Here is a 15,893-nt window from a genome sequence, read left to right as displayed (position 1 = left end):
ATCAGATTGTTTAACATAAATTCTTGTAATTACAAATTCAAACAAACAAGTGATAGAAGAGCCTCACGAAGACAATACGATACGTACTAAGCTAGAAGTGTCGAAAGTCACTGAAGAGTATTACAAATATAATGCAAGTTTTGTGCCGAACTCCTGTATTTTGTTTTAAAAGTGAAAAAAGAAAATAACAAAAGTAGTGTAGCGTTTTTATTAAGTTAGACCAAAGAACACGGCTTGTCAAATAATGCCAACCGCAATGTTAATTTTCTGTAAATAATTTCAATAAAAATATAAAAATAAAACTAAGAAGTTACATATAGAATTGTTCAATATCAGAGCTCGTTTAACATAATTATTCTGGTGTGGAAATTTAAATCTTAGATTTTATTTAAATTTTTTATTACTTTCAATATAATGTATTTTATATATAAGTGAATTCAATCTAAACTTTTATAAATTTCATTAAAATTTAATGACATCTAAATTAGATATTTATAAAGTTTTAAAAAGTTGCGTGATATTAAAACATGATTTTTAAAAACTTTATGAAAATTTTTTTTATCTAAACTTTCAATATATTTTCATGGATACTTTTAAAATTCTTTGGGTACAAATTTTAAACTTTTGGTAAAATTTAAAAAATAAAAGAAGAAGTTATCTATTCATCCTTGAGATGCCTATGAACTTGTAACCCAACACGTCTCTCTTTTTGACCATCGTCGTTTCTCTTTTCCCTTTCTCCACGGTTCTACCTCTTCTTTGCTCCTAGATTGACCTCCTCTACCATTGAATTCAAGCTCCATTTGCTAATCACGTGCTCTCTTTTCGTTTCCTTCGCTCTTCGTCGATCTCTCTCTCATAAATAGGTGAACATTTATTGGGATTACGACACTTGGCTTTATTATTTTGGTTCGTCTGGAAGAAATCGTGGCACTTTATATTTTTTTTTTAATCTGCTACTGGAAGCTGCTACTGGAAGCATCCATTCTTGTCTGAGCATCAGTTACCTTGATTATTATGTGATCATCGATTTACATATGCGTATTTTGTTTGTATGTGTTATGATAAAAATTAATTTTTTCTTGTGTTTTCTTTTTTCATCAATTGAATGAATTATTGACGTGCTATATAGCACATCTACAAGCTAAATTTATAATAAAAATCCAATTCCAAGAGTAAACTGCTTAGTAAAAGCATGCCCTACTAGTTAAGAAAGCATCTATTTTAGTTCACTAAATAAATCGCTAGAGAAGTCGAGCAGAGTAATTTTCCAAAATGCCCATTAGACATATCTTTCATAACGTTTGAAATAACAGATGTAGATAAATTATGAGCATATTAGATTGCTCAACATTATATGTTTACATATGATTTAGAGAAACCTCAAATCATTCAACATTGGGAATACTTATTTCAGTAATAAATCACCTCTATCAATAACATTATAAGCTTTGAGTTGCATATTTTTTAAATAACATTGTAGCAGGATATGCATTCAATAAATCTTTTGAGCATATGTTTGTATGTCTTGAACTCGTACCAGATAGACAAATAAAAAGATTCTACAGGACCATCATTCATATACAGTCAAATATTATTCAAATCTAATCAGCTACTGATGATTCCTCCTGTTCCATGGATTATTCAAATCACTGAATTTGAAGATGGTTTGCCTCTTAGCATTGATTTAAACCCTGAATTCATAAATCAAAAGAAGTAACATGGCCACAATACCTCCAATTTTGTTCAGATGGGAAAAAGAGAGATGAGAAAATAAAACCTTGAGAAAGAAACTTCATGACCACATTATTTAGATGCATCATAAAATCTGCAAATGATCATATTAATATAAGTTATCTTACTAAGGCAGTTTACAACTTCTTTAGTTTTGTATAAAACTGAAACGGACCTCGTAGTGTATTCAGATACAAGCTTCGCAAATAAGGACGACTTGTTCGCCAATAAATTTTTAGGACTGCCAAGTTCAACTATAACTCCTGCTCGGCACAAATTCAACTGAAATATAGTAACTAAAGGGAGAGAGAAAATAAAAGAAAGTTCAACCTTTTTAATCTTACTAACCATTCTCAAGTACCAAGACAAGATCACTACCAATAACAGAAGTTATCCGGTGGGCTACGGTAATAACAGTTGACTCAGAGAACTGCTGCCTCAAGGTATTCTGAATTATAATGTCTGTAGAAGTATCCACTGAGGCAGTTGCTTCATCAAGAACCAGTATCTTGCTTTTTTTCAAAATCACCCTACCTAAACACACAAGCTGGCGCTGTCCAACACTCCAGTTCTCACCATTTTCTGCCACTGCAACTCAAATAAATCAGGAAAATCCTATCACAGAAACTTTTAGTGAGGAAAACTTCTGTTTTCAGCACATTGTAAGTTATAATACCTCCAGAGTCCAGCTTCAGTTCTTTTTTTCTTATCTCTTCTCCAAGTTGACAGCAATCCAGTGTCTAAAACAGGAAGAAAAAAAAAAGTGCATACTTTGGGTAATAAGTAGACTTGCTATGTGTAAAATTTTTAAATATAAGGGAGAAAAGCTCTGAGAATTTTATATATCTCTATAATCGAGAGTTTAGAAAGTATATATATAGACCTATTACAAAACAATCATCTTATGATTATAATTGATTCTATGGAAAATTAAGACTAATTGATTCCAATATAATTGATTTACATAGATACAAAGAAAGAAATCAAGGATATTATTGCATGAATCAATCAATGAAATATTCCTTTAATACTCCCCCTCAAGTCAGAAAGTGAATGCCAAGAATGCCTAACTTGCGAACAAATGTGTGAAACGTAACTTGCCACAATCCCTTGTTAAATATATCCGCAACTTGATGTTCACTTGATATGTTAGCCGTTTTGATCTCTCCTTTGTCAATATGTTCGCAGATTAAATGACAGTCAATCTCGATATGCTTTGTTCTTTCATAATTGCATGGCTGCCTGATTGCCACAGTATAGAGTCATTGGCTGAGGATGAATAATATGCAAATCTCGTAATAAATATTTTAGCCAAGTTATCTCACAAGCAACAGATGTCATAGATCTATACTCTGCTTCGGCTGAAGATCTAGATACTGTTGTTTGTTTCTTACTTTTCCAAAAAATAAGGGCTTTTCCAAGAAAAACATAATAAGCAGTCATCGATCGACGTGTAGTAACATCTCCGGCCCAATCTGCGTCACAAAAGCCAACTAAATTCAAGTCATTTTTAGAAGGAAAAGATAGTCCTTGTCCATGTGAACTCTCTAAGTATCAGAGTAAACGATGAACTGCATCAAGATGGGGTTGTCTAGGTTGTTGCATAAATTGGCTAAGTGTGTTAACTGAAACATTTTTGGCCTTGTGATTGTCAAATAAATTAGCTTCCCCATGAGTCATTGATAATGCATCAGATTTTTGAGTAAATCACCCTTGATGGGGGTGAGCTTCAAGGATTGTTCCATGGGAAAGTTTGCTGGTTTTGCACCAAGTAACCCTGGATCGAAATTCCCATCTTAGAACAAGTTATTTTAACCCCAAGAAAATAATTTAGCAAACCAAGGTCTTTAAGCTTGAAACAGGATGCAAGAAAGGATTTCACATTATTGATAGTCTTTTGATTGTCCCTGTTATAACCATATCATAACATAAAATAAAATGGCTATAAACGAGCCTCCATGCACCTTGGTGAAAAGTGACTGATCATCTTGTGATTGTTGGAAGCCAAAATTTGTGATGGCAGACAAAAACCTATGAAACCACGATCGTGAGGCTTGTTTTAAGCCATATAAGGATTTATGAAGTCGGCATACGAGTGACTCTCCCTGTCAACGAAAACCCGGAGGAGGATGCATGTAGACTTCCTTGGTGAGATCTCCATGTAAACAAGCAGTTTGGACAGATCCATCTAGTGGAGTTTCCAACCATGAATTGAGGCAAGAGCGAGGAAACAACGAAATGTGGTGAGTTTTGCAACATGAGCAAAGGTTTCATTGTAATCAATACATTCTCGTTGAGTGAATCCTTCAGCAATAAGATGAGCTTTGTATTGTTTGATGGTGCCATTGGAATTATATTTGATCTTGAACACCCATTTTCATCCAATGGGATGGTGCCTTGAGGGAAGAGGGACGAGAGACTAGGTCTTGTTTGCCTCTAGTGCCCTTCATTGCTTTAATCCACTTTGGATCCTTACAAGCCTGCTCATATGTTTCTAGTTCCAATATGCGTGAAACATTATGAGTTAAAACACGATGAGCATGAGAGAGATTGGAATATGACACATACCTTGAGATTGGGTGTTTGGTGCTAGATGCAACGGGAAGAGACGAGTATGTAGCAGGAAGAGTATGATTTATCTAATAGTCCTAGAGGTGAGCTGGTGCACGACTTAGACGGGTGGATTGTCGAAGTGTTGATTCTCGGGTTGTTTTGTGTTTGATCGCTCAATAAGTTTCTGTTGCTAGCTGTGGTTGATATTATGGTTTGAGATGGTGCATTGGGGTTGGGTTAGGTTTGAAAATAAGGGTGTTATTAGGAGGGGTATGGTTATTTTGTGTGGCTAGAGTAGTTAAGGCAGTCTCTTGGTTTATTTCTATTGATTTTGGCAAGATTAATGTGTTGTTTTGGCCGTCATTAGGTATGGTGGAGTATGGAAAGATGCTTTCATGAAAAATACCATCTCGTGGGGTGATTAATTTCCTATCTCCCAAATCATAGACAAGATACCCCTATTCCCCGATGGATACCCAAGAAAAGCACATCGTCGTGATCGAGCATCAAATTTGTGAGTAGGTTGGAGATTTGTGGCAAAACGATAGGCACCCATAGGTACGCAAATGAAAGTAAAAGGGAATCTTTTTGTATAGTTGCTCATATAGTGTTTTGTTGGATAAAAGTGGTGTAGACAAGCGATTAATGAGATAACAAGCCGTCTCTACATGTTCTCCCCAAAATTTTAAGGGAAGGTTTGCTTGAAAGTGTAAAGCACAAGCAACAGTTAAAATATGACGGTGCTTGTGTTCAACTACCCCATTTTGTTGTGGCATATAAATACAAGATTGGTGAAAATTTGTACCACATTCATTAGAAAAGGTTTCCAAAGAGAGAAATTCTTGTCTATTGTCAGACCTTATGCCTTTAATTGAACAATTGTGTTGGAAAAGAAATTTTTGATGAGGGATTGGGTTTCAGATTTATGACACATAAGATAAACCCAAGTGTAATGAGAAAAATCAGCCACAATAGTTAAAAAATAACGTGCACCAGAATAAGAATAAATCGTATGCGGTCCTCAAATGTCATAATGTATTAAATCAAAAAGCTTACTTGTAGAAATACTACTACAAGAAAATGGTAAACATGATTGTTTTGCTAGGTGGCAAACATCACAAATATTATTGGTATCAAAGGAAATTTTTGGAATAGTTTGAGACAATGGAAGGGTGCCCGAGTCATCTATGCCAAAGGTCAGTTGTGTGGTGGACTGCATTTGATAAGTGTGGGCTCCGATCTAGGGTAAGATGATAGAGGCCAGTACTCTACTTGCCCAGTCCAATTGTCTTCTTCATAGTTGAATCTTGCAACACACAAAAATCATGATAAAACGGCATACTACAATCTAAGGATTGTGTGAGTTTGTTGATGGAAAAGCAAATTAATTTTGAAATTCGGGACATAAATCACATTGTCAATAGTTAAATTATTGCATAATTCCATAGATCCAATAGATTTAATTTGTGCATGTCCTCCATTTGGTAATTGCACGGTGGGATATTTAGTAGCCATTTCATTTGCAATTGGCCGATTCTTTGACGCATGGTCAATGGTGCCACGGTCTAGTATCCATATGCTATTGGTCAAGATGGAGTCGTTACCGGAGGTGTTGATAGTGGATTCATTGTTACCATCTTCTTTGCGAAGAAGTGCCATGATTTGATCATACTACTTGGCAGTGAGTTGTTTGGTTTCCATGTTGGAGGTGGATGGGGAGTTGATATCTTTCTTTACCTTCGATTTGACATCTTTGCCATGATAGCAGTGTCCGGGAGGGAACCCATGAATGTAGAAACATCGATCAATAGTGTGGCCATCCTTATCGCAGTGAGAACATTGAAGTTGTTTGTTGCTAATGATCGATTGATGGGGCTCAACTTCTTTGACTTGTCAACTCCGATTATGCACCTTTTGCTAGGAAAAATTTACAATCAATTAGCGGCAACCTCATTTTGTCTCTTGTGTTGCTGTACAAGGGCATGGACCTTACGAGTGTCAGGTAGGGGATTCATCAAGAGTATTGAACCATGGATGATGGAAAAAGAATCATTTAATCCCATGAGGAATTGCATGACTCTTTCCTTCTCCTCTTCTCTTCTGGCAAGGCCCTTAACACCTTCGATTACAAGCAACTGGATCATGATAAGAAGCTAACTCATCGCATAGAGCCTTCAATTTGGTGTAGTAAATAGACACAAGTTGATGTCCTTGTCGGTGCTCCACAATTCGCGATGAATTTCAAAATACAGGCATCATTCTCTTGTGAAAATCTATCATGTAGATCATTCCAAACATCGAATGCAAATTCCGCATAAATAATACTCTCGGCAATATCGGGCTGAACAACGTTGAGGATCCATGGTGATACGGTTAGTGATGGAGGGGCCCAAGAGGAAAGGATTAGAAAAGCCCAGGCTATGTGGCGGTCAAAAGTCACGAGGAGGTGGCGGTCAATAGTCATGGCGACTTGGCGGTCAAAAAGGCAGGCTGACAGGGCAGTCAGGGCTCAGCATAGGCAGAAGCGGGTTGGGAGCGGCAGAGCTGAGAGGAGTCAGCTCGATCCACAGACCTGCGGTTGAGAGCCAGGAAGTACAAAGTGCGGGATGCAAGTCGGTATCGGCAGAGCTAAGCAGAGGCCAAGAACTGGAAGTATAGGCCATTGGGTCGGAAGCGGCAGAGCTGATCAGAAGCAGCCCGAACCACAGACCTGCGGTTGAGGGCCAGGAAGTACAAAGTGCAGGATGCAAGTCGGTATCGGCAGAGCTAAGCAGAGGCCAAGAACTGGAAGTATAGGCCAATGGGTCGGAAGCGGCAGAGCTGATCGGGTCGGCATCGGCAGGGATGCACAGAGGGAGGCTGAGCTACCGGCCTGTGAGGCAAAGAACCGGAAGTATAGGCCAATGGGTCGGAAGCGGCAGAGCTATGAAGGGCCAGGAAGTACAAAGTGGATGCAAGTCAGTATCGCAGAGCTAAACAGAGGCCAAGAACTGGAAGTATAGGCCATTGGGTTGGCAGAGCTGATCGGAGGCAGCCCGAGCTACAGACCTGCGGTTGAGGACCAGGAAGTACAAAGCGCAGGATGCAGTCAAGATCGGTAGCTATGTCTAAACATAGGGCCGCAGTCGCGAGTGGGAGGCCCGAAATGTGAACCACAGTCAAAAGGGTGCGAGGCACAATGAATCGGGGAGCTAAGTAATACGGAGCGAGAATCTCAACGGTCCGTCCGGTAATCATTACATACCAACAATGCGAGCGAAGGCGAAGGTTCCTAAACGAAAGATGCCCTCATAGGTAGTAGCCTGCCACCTGTCTCTCACTACAGGACAAAACCCAAGTGCGAAGGCGGAGGTTCCTAAATGTAAAGATGCTTACAACAAATAGAGCGATGTGTGTCCTCGACTAGAGGACAAAGCCAAGGCCCAACGCTCGACAGGAGGGCGTGTTCTAGCAGAGGATGGATAAAGGAGAAACTCGACGCAGTACGCCGCACATACTCTCTCGCCACTTTTTCCCACAACTTCTCGCTTCTCTGCTCTTTTCTCCGGGGAAAAGGACCGACTGAGGCCGAGGGCCCGATCCGGGACTTTTTCCGGTTTTCGCCCTAACGTGGAAGGGGAGATCGCCCGAGTGTGCGTGGTCCTCAGCCACACATCACCCACCTGGGAGCTCGCGCGCGCGACTTTCCGCCAACGCCCGCCCACCATGACCAACCTTCGTCCGACTCCCGGACGGGATCACCGCGCCTGCCTGGGAACACCACAACCTGCTCCGACAATGAAGATGGAGGACTCGGTCAAGCTCTAGCCGAGGATCAACGTAACTATGATCATGGGGAGTACGAGTTTCAAGGAGGTTAGAAGGTGCCGCCTCCGAAAGACAAGGCACAGTTTCACGACCTCGCCCAGCCCTCGAGGTATCCAAAGAACTAGCTCCCGCTTCCGACAGGAGCTCAAAGAGGAAGCAGCTGGAAGAACTTCCGCGTGCTTCATTCCGAGAGCCTCGCCGCGATTATCATCGGGCCGGACCTCGCGGGCGTAGTCCCGAGAAGGAGGAGCCGCCAGCCTCAGTGGCGGAAAGCTCTCTACACCCGCCTCGGGATTCAGGAAAGGGGAAGGCCGTGATCATGGCTGAAGATCTGCCCGAAGATCCTGACGATAAGGTACCTTTCTCTGCCCAGATCTTGAAAGAAAGCCTGCCGCGAGGTTACCGAGCCCCAAACATTGGAGAATATGATGGGAGCAAGGACCCAGAAGAGCACTTGAGAAAGTTCAAGAACGCGGCTATATTGTATCAATATAGCGATGCCGTCAAATGCCGAGTCTTCCTGCACACTCTGTCTGGATCGGCGCAAAAGTTGTTCGATGGATTGCCCCCAAATCCATCAAACCGACCACTGTCTTTTTGCTCTCAAGCAGGAGTCAACTGAGCCCCTGCGAAGCTACATCAATCGATTCAGTCAGGTAGCCAACGACGTCCCCTCTGCCACCTCTGAGATACTGATGAGCGCCTTCTCCCACGGATTGCGAGAAGGGGAATTCTTCAGGGATCTCATCAAAAACCCCGCCCGGAGTTTTGACGATATGGTAGAGAAAGCTTCGTGCTACATCAAAGTGGAAGAAGCGCAGGCCGCCAGGCGGAAAGCCGAGAAGACGGTGGCACCAGGCAACCGACCTGAAAGAAGAGCACCACAGCCAGCCCAGCCCTTCCAGCGCATTCAACCCAGGCCTGCCCCCCAGCCCGCTCAGGGAGCCAGGCCAGCTCCGCGAGTCGCCGCCATACAAGCGCCCAGGCCTGGACCAAGGGGAGCACCATATTGCACATATCATCGGTCCAGGACGCACGATCTCAAGAATCGCCCACCCGCCCGGATTCCAAGGCGAGTCATGGAGCAAGGTTTGCCCCTGCTACCGGGCGCCCAAATACGTAGAATGGAGGAAGAACGGCTGCCCAAATTCACCTAGCCGCCCATCTAACCAGCCGGCCCCAAGACCAAGAGACGCCAGAACTCGATAATCGGGCAACGTCAGGCGAGATTGGTATGATTTCGTGAGGGCCCACCGACGGAGACTCGGCCGGCACGTAGCACATAGCCGGGTACTATATGTGAGGGCCGGGATGTAGCTACGAGTAAGATCCGCCCCGCCTCGCCTTCGGCCCCAAGACTTGAGGGTTTAGAGTCGCCCACGATGATGCCCTCATAATCGTGGCCAAGTATTACATAGCCGAGTGGCTCGGTCTTTATGGATACCGGAGCTCGCTAACATTTTATCTGTATCGTGGTTTGAGGAGATGCGATCGACGCTGGCCGAGCTACAACCGTAACCACTTCCTTACGGATTTATGTAATGAAGTCGCCCATGGGTCGATCAAGCTAGCCATTTCCATGGGCACTGAGCCATTGGTGGAGCACTTTCATTGTGGTGGATTCACCTTCCTCCTACAACGTTATCCCGAAGGCCACCAGATGAGTTCCGGCCGCTGCTTCCACCTTCACCGAAGATCAAGTTCCTGCCGACGAGCGTGCCTGAGAGGTCAAGGGGGAGCAGAAAGCGTCTCGTAGCTGCTACATAGACATGGTCCAAGTAGAGGCGCGCAAAAGACGGAGGACGCAAGATGGGAGAGTACTCGCTATCCAAGAGGAACCGCTATCTATTACTGAAGAATCGATCTCTTGGGAGGAGGTCCAGCTACACCCCGACATATCAGAGAGCATCACTCGCATCGCCAGTGACTTACCTCCGGAGCTTAAAGCGGAGCTGATACAGTGTCTGAGCCGCAACCGAGACGTCTTTGCTTGGTCGCCAGAGGAGTTGCCCCGGGGTCAGACCAGAAGTGGCCGAACACAAATTGCATATTATACGCGAGGCTAAGCCAGTCAGCAGAAGAAGAGAAACTTCCGAGCGTAATAAAATTATCCGAGCTGGGCAGAGCATCAAGGCCGGACACGTCCGAGAGGTAATTCTGCCTTGGCTCTCTAACGCCGTGTTGGTAAAGAAGCCAAACAACAAGTGGAGGGTGTGTATAGACTTCGCGACCTCAACAAAGCCACTCCCAAAGATCGTTATCCTCTCCCGTGACGATCAGTGGTGGACTCAACTACGGTTGTGAAAGGATATGCATGATGGACGCTATCGTGATATCATCAAATACCCTTAGCCTGTGAAGACCGTGAGAAGGTCACCATAACGGCCGACTTATTTCTCGCTATACCGTCATGCCATTCGGACTCGTGCACTGGAGCTACCTACCAAAGGATGATGGACAAAGTCTTTAGGGCTCAGATCGGGCGGAACGTAGAGGTTTATGTTGATGACATCCTGATCAAGTCCCTCTGGCGCCCATCGATAAAAGATGTAGAAGAAACCTGTGGGACTCGAGGCAATATGGGGTGAAGTGAATCCCTTGAAATGTCTGTTCGGGGCCAAAGGAGGGAAGTTTCGCTATCCGGTGACCGAACGAGGATAGAGGCCAACCGAGAAGGTGCAAGCACTGAACTTGCGCATCCCTCGAATCAAGGAGACGCAGGAGCTGGCCGGCAGGATAACCGCTGTCCCGATTTATCTCCAAATCAGATAGAGAGCGCGCCTTCTTCAAAGTGCTAAAAGCGCCAAGTTTCAGGATGGAAGAATGCACACAGCCTTCAAGAGCAAGCAAGACTGGAGTCTTTGCCATCACCGTCAAGCTCTAGGAGAGCCTGTCTATTTGTCACCCACCCCGAGGCGTGGGGGCCGTAGTTAAGGAGCGGTGATAATGTACAACGGCTCGGTGTATTTTTTCACCATTTATTGAAGGGGGCCGAGTCTCAGTGATACGACCGAAAAGTCTATGGACTTGTTCTCATGGCGGCTCCCGATCAGATTTCTTAGCGCACCCATTACCGCCTTGACGGACAATGGGCCGAGCTCACCAAGGTGGAAGTGGCGGGGTCTTATCAAGTGGGCAATCGAGCTAGGGAGTATGACATACATCACGCACCGAACCGCAATCAAAGCATGTCGCGCATTTCCGTAAGTATACCCTGGACTCAAGAGGTCCGGAAAATCTACGTGGACGGACGGCTACCCATCTGGGAGTGGCATAGAGCTCGTCATCCCCACAGGAGATATCATGCATGGTCGCGATTAAATTTCGAGCCACCAACAATGAGGCGATAATATAAGCTCTACTAACAGTTCGCAAGTAGCTCCATGTGGGGCGAGCCGAGTCATCATATATTCCGATTCCCACCAACACAGCAGGCAACCGGGCAATTTGGGGTGAATAGCGAGAGGATGCAAGTTTATAAGGAGGCTTATGAAAAGATGAAGGGAGAATTCAAGGAGGTCACAGTCACGAAGATTCCTAGAGCTGAAAATGAAAGAGCGGATGAGTTGGCTAAAATGGCTAGTTCCCTGAGTACATGGACGCTCGACCGATCTATAGCGCAGACCTTCCTTGTAGCCCAGATAGATTTACAGAATAACGCGGGAGAGGTAATTGATTGGAGAGCGCCCATAATGAGCTTTCTTCAGCAAGGACCCATATCCACCAACCCCGAGGAAGCGCGCATGATCAGGAGGCAAGCCCACTCTTATGCAATGATTGGGGATCAGTTGTACAAAAGGTCTTTCTCTAGACCTCTACTCAAGTGCCTAAATATGAAGGAAGCAGACCAGGCCTTGCGAGAGATACATTCGGGGTGCTGTGGTAATCACGCTGGGGGAAGAACGCTGGCTCGGAAGGTATTGCTGGCTAGTTATTTCTGGCCTACCTTGCAGAAGGACGCACAGAGGTTGGTGAATACTTGTCTATCATGCCAGAAGTACCAGAGCCTGACGCACAGACCTACAGAGCTGCTGAGAACTTCTACTTTTGACCAATGGGGTATGGATATCGTGGGGCCTTTCCCGATGGCTACCGGGCAGAGGCGCTTCTTGTTGGTAGTCGTAGACTACTTCTCCAAGTGGGTAGAAGTAGAAGCCCCAGCCGTAATCACTCAAGATGCGGTGATCTTTGCAGATTTGGCTTACCCCATAAGTTAGTGTCGGACAATGGCAGACAATTCCAGGGGCACAGGATACAGAATTGGTGCAAGGGGTTCAGCATAACTCAGGCCTTCACCTCAGTGGCTCATCCTCAAAGTAATGGTCAGACCGAGGTGGTCAATAGGGAGATAGTACGCGGGCTTAAAGTCAAGCTGGATCACATGGGAGGCAGCTGGGTGGACGAGCTCCCAGGCATTTTGTGGGCCTACCGAACGACGCCCCGAGAGAGCACAGGTCTGACACCCTTCCATCTGGTCTATGGTAATGAAGCGGTGGTTCCTCTGGAGGTCGGGATACCTTCTGTAAGAAGGATGATGTACGACGAAGAGAACACCGAGCGGCGGCTGGCTGAACTGGATTTCATCAGCGAAATTCGTGAGCAAACAGCTGCCAGGTTAGAAGCCTACAGACAGAGGATGAGACAGAACTATAATAGGAAGGTGATCCCTCGGTTCTTCGGAGAAGGTGACCTGGTCTGGAAGCAGATAAAGCCCTTAGGGGAAGTGACGAAGTTAGCTCCTCAATGGGATGGGCCGTACAAGGTTATCAAGAGATTGGCATCGGGAGCCTACTATTTACAAGACGCTCAAGGAAGGAAGTTGGATCGACCTTGGAGTGCCAACTACTTGCGGCCCTATCGAGTTTGAGGGGGTTGGCTCTGTGGACGTAGGCTGGATCAGACGAGGGGCGTGGAAACAGTAGGATAGTCAAGTGAAAACTCGAAAAGACATATGTACATGTAACGATTTCCCAGTTTAAGTGGCTAGTACAGATCATTTGAAAGGAGCAAAAATCTCATCCAGAAAGCCTTGAATGATTAGGTTGTGATTCAAGAAGTCTGCTGCGGGGATGGAGCTCAAGAAGCCCTCTTAGTTGCTCGATAACTCCGCCATATATGGCATATAGCGCCTACTGATAGAAATTCGTGGGAAGTCGACATTTACATTCGGCTTCAGTAACGAGCTTCTTCCCTCTTGATAGGTCGACAAGGTCAGACACCCCATCAGAGAGCCGCCGAGACCGAGACAGCCTCCTCAAGGCCCGCACTTACTGGTCGCCAATTTAGCCTCGAACCTCCACCTTAGTGTCCTTCTCCAGCAGGCATCTCTGGACCGAGTCTCCCCAACCCGATGGGCGAGGTCACCGATGTCCCGCCAACCTTTCTTCACGCATACCGGAGCTCATCTCCACCCGCCGTAGACCTTTTGTCGCCACCGTTGGTTAAAGCTCGAATCTCGGCTCGCAAAGCGTGGCTGGCTTGATCGGGATCATTCAGTTGTAGCTCTAGTTCAGAGACTTTGTCCCGGAGGTCTTTGCTTTCATGATGGAGGGTGTGGAAGGATTGGTTCAGCACCAGGGACTCTGCGTGAGTCTGGAGCAAGAATAACAGCCCTCAGTTAAAACAAACTCGCATTCAGGAGAAGGAACGGGGTACTTACTTTAGCCCAAGACTTCGAAAACCTATCCATTTGAGCTAAGGGCGACAAGCTACCCATTTGATTCATGCTCTCTGCCCACAAGTCGCCAAGGCAGCCCTTCATTGCCAAGACGCTAGTAGAGACATCATGTCGTCGAGCCTGAGCTGCTTCAGAGGGGATAGTGGTCCTATAACAATGGCAGGCAGGTTGAGAAGGGCCATGGGTTGAGAAGGGCCGCCCGAGCTGGAGGTGACTGGAGTGGCTCGCTCATGCCGCCACGCCTCTCACCGGACTGCCTCCTCCGAGGAATGGGGTAGAACGATGCAGAGGGTCTTCCGAGGGGCTGGGGAGGCCGCCAGGAAATAACGCACAATAACAAGAGGAAATGCTAGAGCCACCAGAGGACGGCAGGAGCATCGCGGTGGTAAAGGAGCAGATCGAGTCCGCGAAGTCGACCGGTCTTGGCGCCATCTAGTTGGGCTGACCATCGAGCCGATCGCCGACCAGCGCACTGGAGGGGCCGGCATTGCCACCCGCAGCCGCGACATTAACAACGAAGAGCCGCCCTTCGGGAGGCCCGGGCCTCGAAGACCCGCCTAGCTCGATGGCCGGTCCGAGCGTGACCCCGATCCCCGCTGGGCGACTTGTGGAGGAGGAGCTTCATGCGCAGTGGGGTCGGAAAGGAAACGGAGCCGGGATGAGGGAGTAGCCTCCTCTCCAAGATTACTCGACCACGTTGCATTATTTCCAGATCATCTAAGGGCAGGGGCAGAACTTCTGAGGCACGATACAAGGCCTCCGCTGTAGGCGTTGACACGGAAGGTTACCCTTACAGAGAAAACAAGCTTAAGTAGGAGAGGAGAGCTAAGCGTGGATTTACCTAAGGAGCGCGGAGCCCCGGAGAAGGAGGGATTCAGCCGGAAGAAAGAAAGCATGTCTTCAGATAACAGTCTCGTTAGATCCAAGCGCCAATGCTCCATTCTTGTCGCGGCTGCAGCATAGGAGAGGGGCCAGCCTGTCTCTTCAGGAAACCGGAGAAAAAAGAATTTTTTCCTCCAGTTGGCGTGAGGAGGAGGAAGACGGGAGAAAAAGGCAGTTTGATTGCGAGCTTGAAAGTCAAAAAGACCATCGGCACGCCGAGCGAGAGCGAAAGAGCAGTGAAAGAGAGGAGCAGACCAGGAAACTTCGCAAACCTCACAGAGTATCACGAAGCCACATAAAATCTTTATGGAGTTGGGAGTTAACTGACCCAAGGGGATGTGGAAGTAGCGGCACACTCCAGATAGGAAAGGATGTGGAGGTAGACGAAGGCCAGACACAAATTGCTCAGTGAAAAAAGTACACGAACCCGGCGGAGGATCGAAGTAAAGGTTTGCACTAGTAGGGATGATAGGGCGGAAGCTAGCAGGGATTTCATAAGTGTACCGTAGGTCATCCCAATCTAACTCGGCGAAGTTCGAAACGCCTGGGAAATGCTCCGCCAACAGAGAGGCCCAGGAAGGAGAGGCCATGGAGGAAGATAACACCTTAGAGGGTGGAAAGGACAATCGCAAAGGAACGCCAAAGGAGAAGGGACGGATCACGGCAATGTCTCGGAGGAAATTAGTCGGCGGCGGCGACGTTTGAGTGCTCTACTGTGATGATGAAAGAAAGAGTCAGATGATACTTATAGGTATGGTGGGTGCAGGACATTTTCGTAAGTTAGCAACCGACGATAGATGCAGGGTTTGGAGTAGACGAGGAACGCTCTGTGATGAGCTTCGAGAAGGTAACCAGGGGGTATTAAGGGAACGACAAGGGCTCGATATACGAAGCGCCTCCCTAGGAAGTTGTTCCAAACAGGACAGAAGTGTACGGAGGGGTCACCAGAAGGCGGATAAGTCAAATCAGCGGGCTGCACGGACACGCGAGGTAACCTTTAGCCCAGGCAAGCTCATTAGAAGGGCGGCGATGGGAGGAAAGGCTACGTAGCGAAGGAGAGTAGATAAGGGAAATCTGATCATCGGAGCTCGGCCAAAACCAACGAGCAACTTGCCGAAGAAAGCAAGCTATAAGTACGCGAAGGGGACGCGGCACAGTTGTAGGATCGCAGGGGAAATCGAAGACAAACGGGCCGAGGTCAGTACCATTACACAAATACCACCGAAGAAAAGCCGGTATC

General features: G+C 46.1%; 1 protein-coding gene across 3 annotated transcripts in view; it reads right to left on the bottom strand.

The window, feature by feature from the left end:
* Positions 1 to 1,393: 1,393 nt before the first annotated feature.
* LOC122052358 (ABC transporter C family member 3-like) overlaps positions 1,394 to 15,893 on the bottom strand; it is a 48,048-nt gene continuing 33,548 nt past the window's right edge. For 2 of the 3 annotated variants that reach the window (XM_042613840.1, XM_042613841.1), the window contains 5 exons: positions 2,411 to 2,474; positions 2,083 to 2,322; positions 1,910 to 1,997; positions 1,781 to 1,828; positions 1,395 to 1,694 (listed from right to left, as the gene is read on the bottom strand). In XM_042613840.1, the coding sequence (XP_042469774.1) occupies positions 1,807 to 1,828; positions 1,910 to 1,997; positions 2,083 to 2,322; positions 2,411 to 2,474 (414 nt within the window). In that variant the 3' untranslated portion in view covers positions 1,395 to 1,694; positions 1,781 to 1,806. Of the gene's footprint in view, positions 1,695 to 1,780; positions 1,829 to 1,909; positions 1,998 to 2,082; positions 2,323 to 2,410; positions 2,475 to 15,893 lie in introns of all 3 variants that reach the window. The other variant, XM_042613839.1, reaches the window with a different exon arrangement.

Source organism: Zingiber officinale, chromosome 3A, assembly GCF_018446385.1.
Source record: "Zingiber officinale cultivar Zhangliang chromosome 3A, Zo_v1.1, whole genome shotgun sequence".
Classification (NCBI taxonomy): Eukaryota; Viridiplantae; Streptophyta; class Magnoliopsida; order Zingiberales; family Zingiberaceae; genus Zingiber; species Zingiber officinale.
The sequence above is the reverse complement of the archived record's forward strand: the minus strand, read 5'-3'. Positions and strand labels throughout refer to the sequence as shown.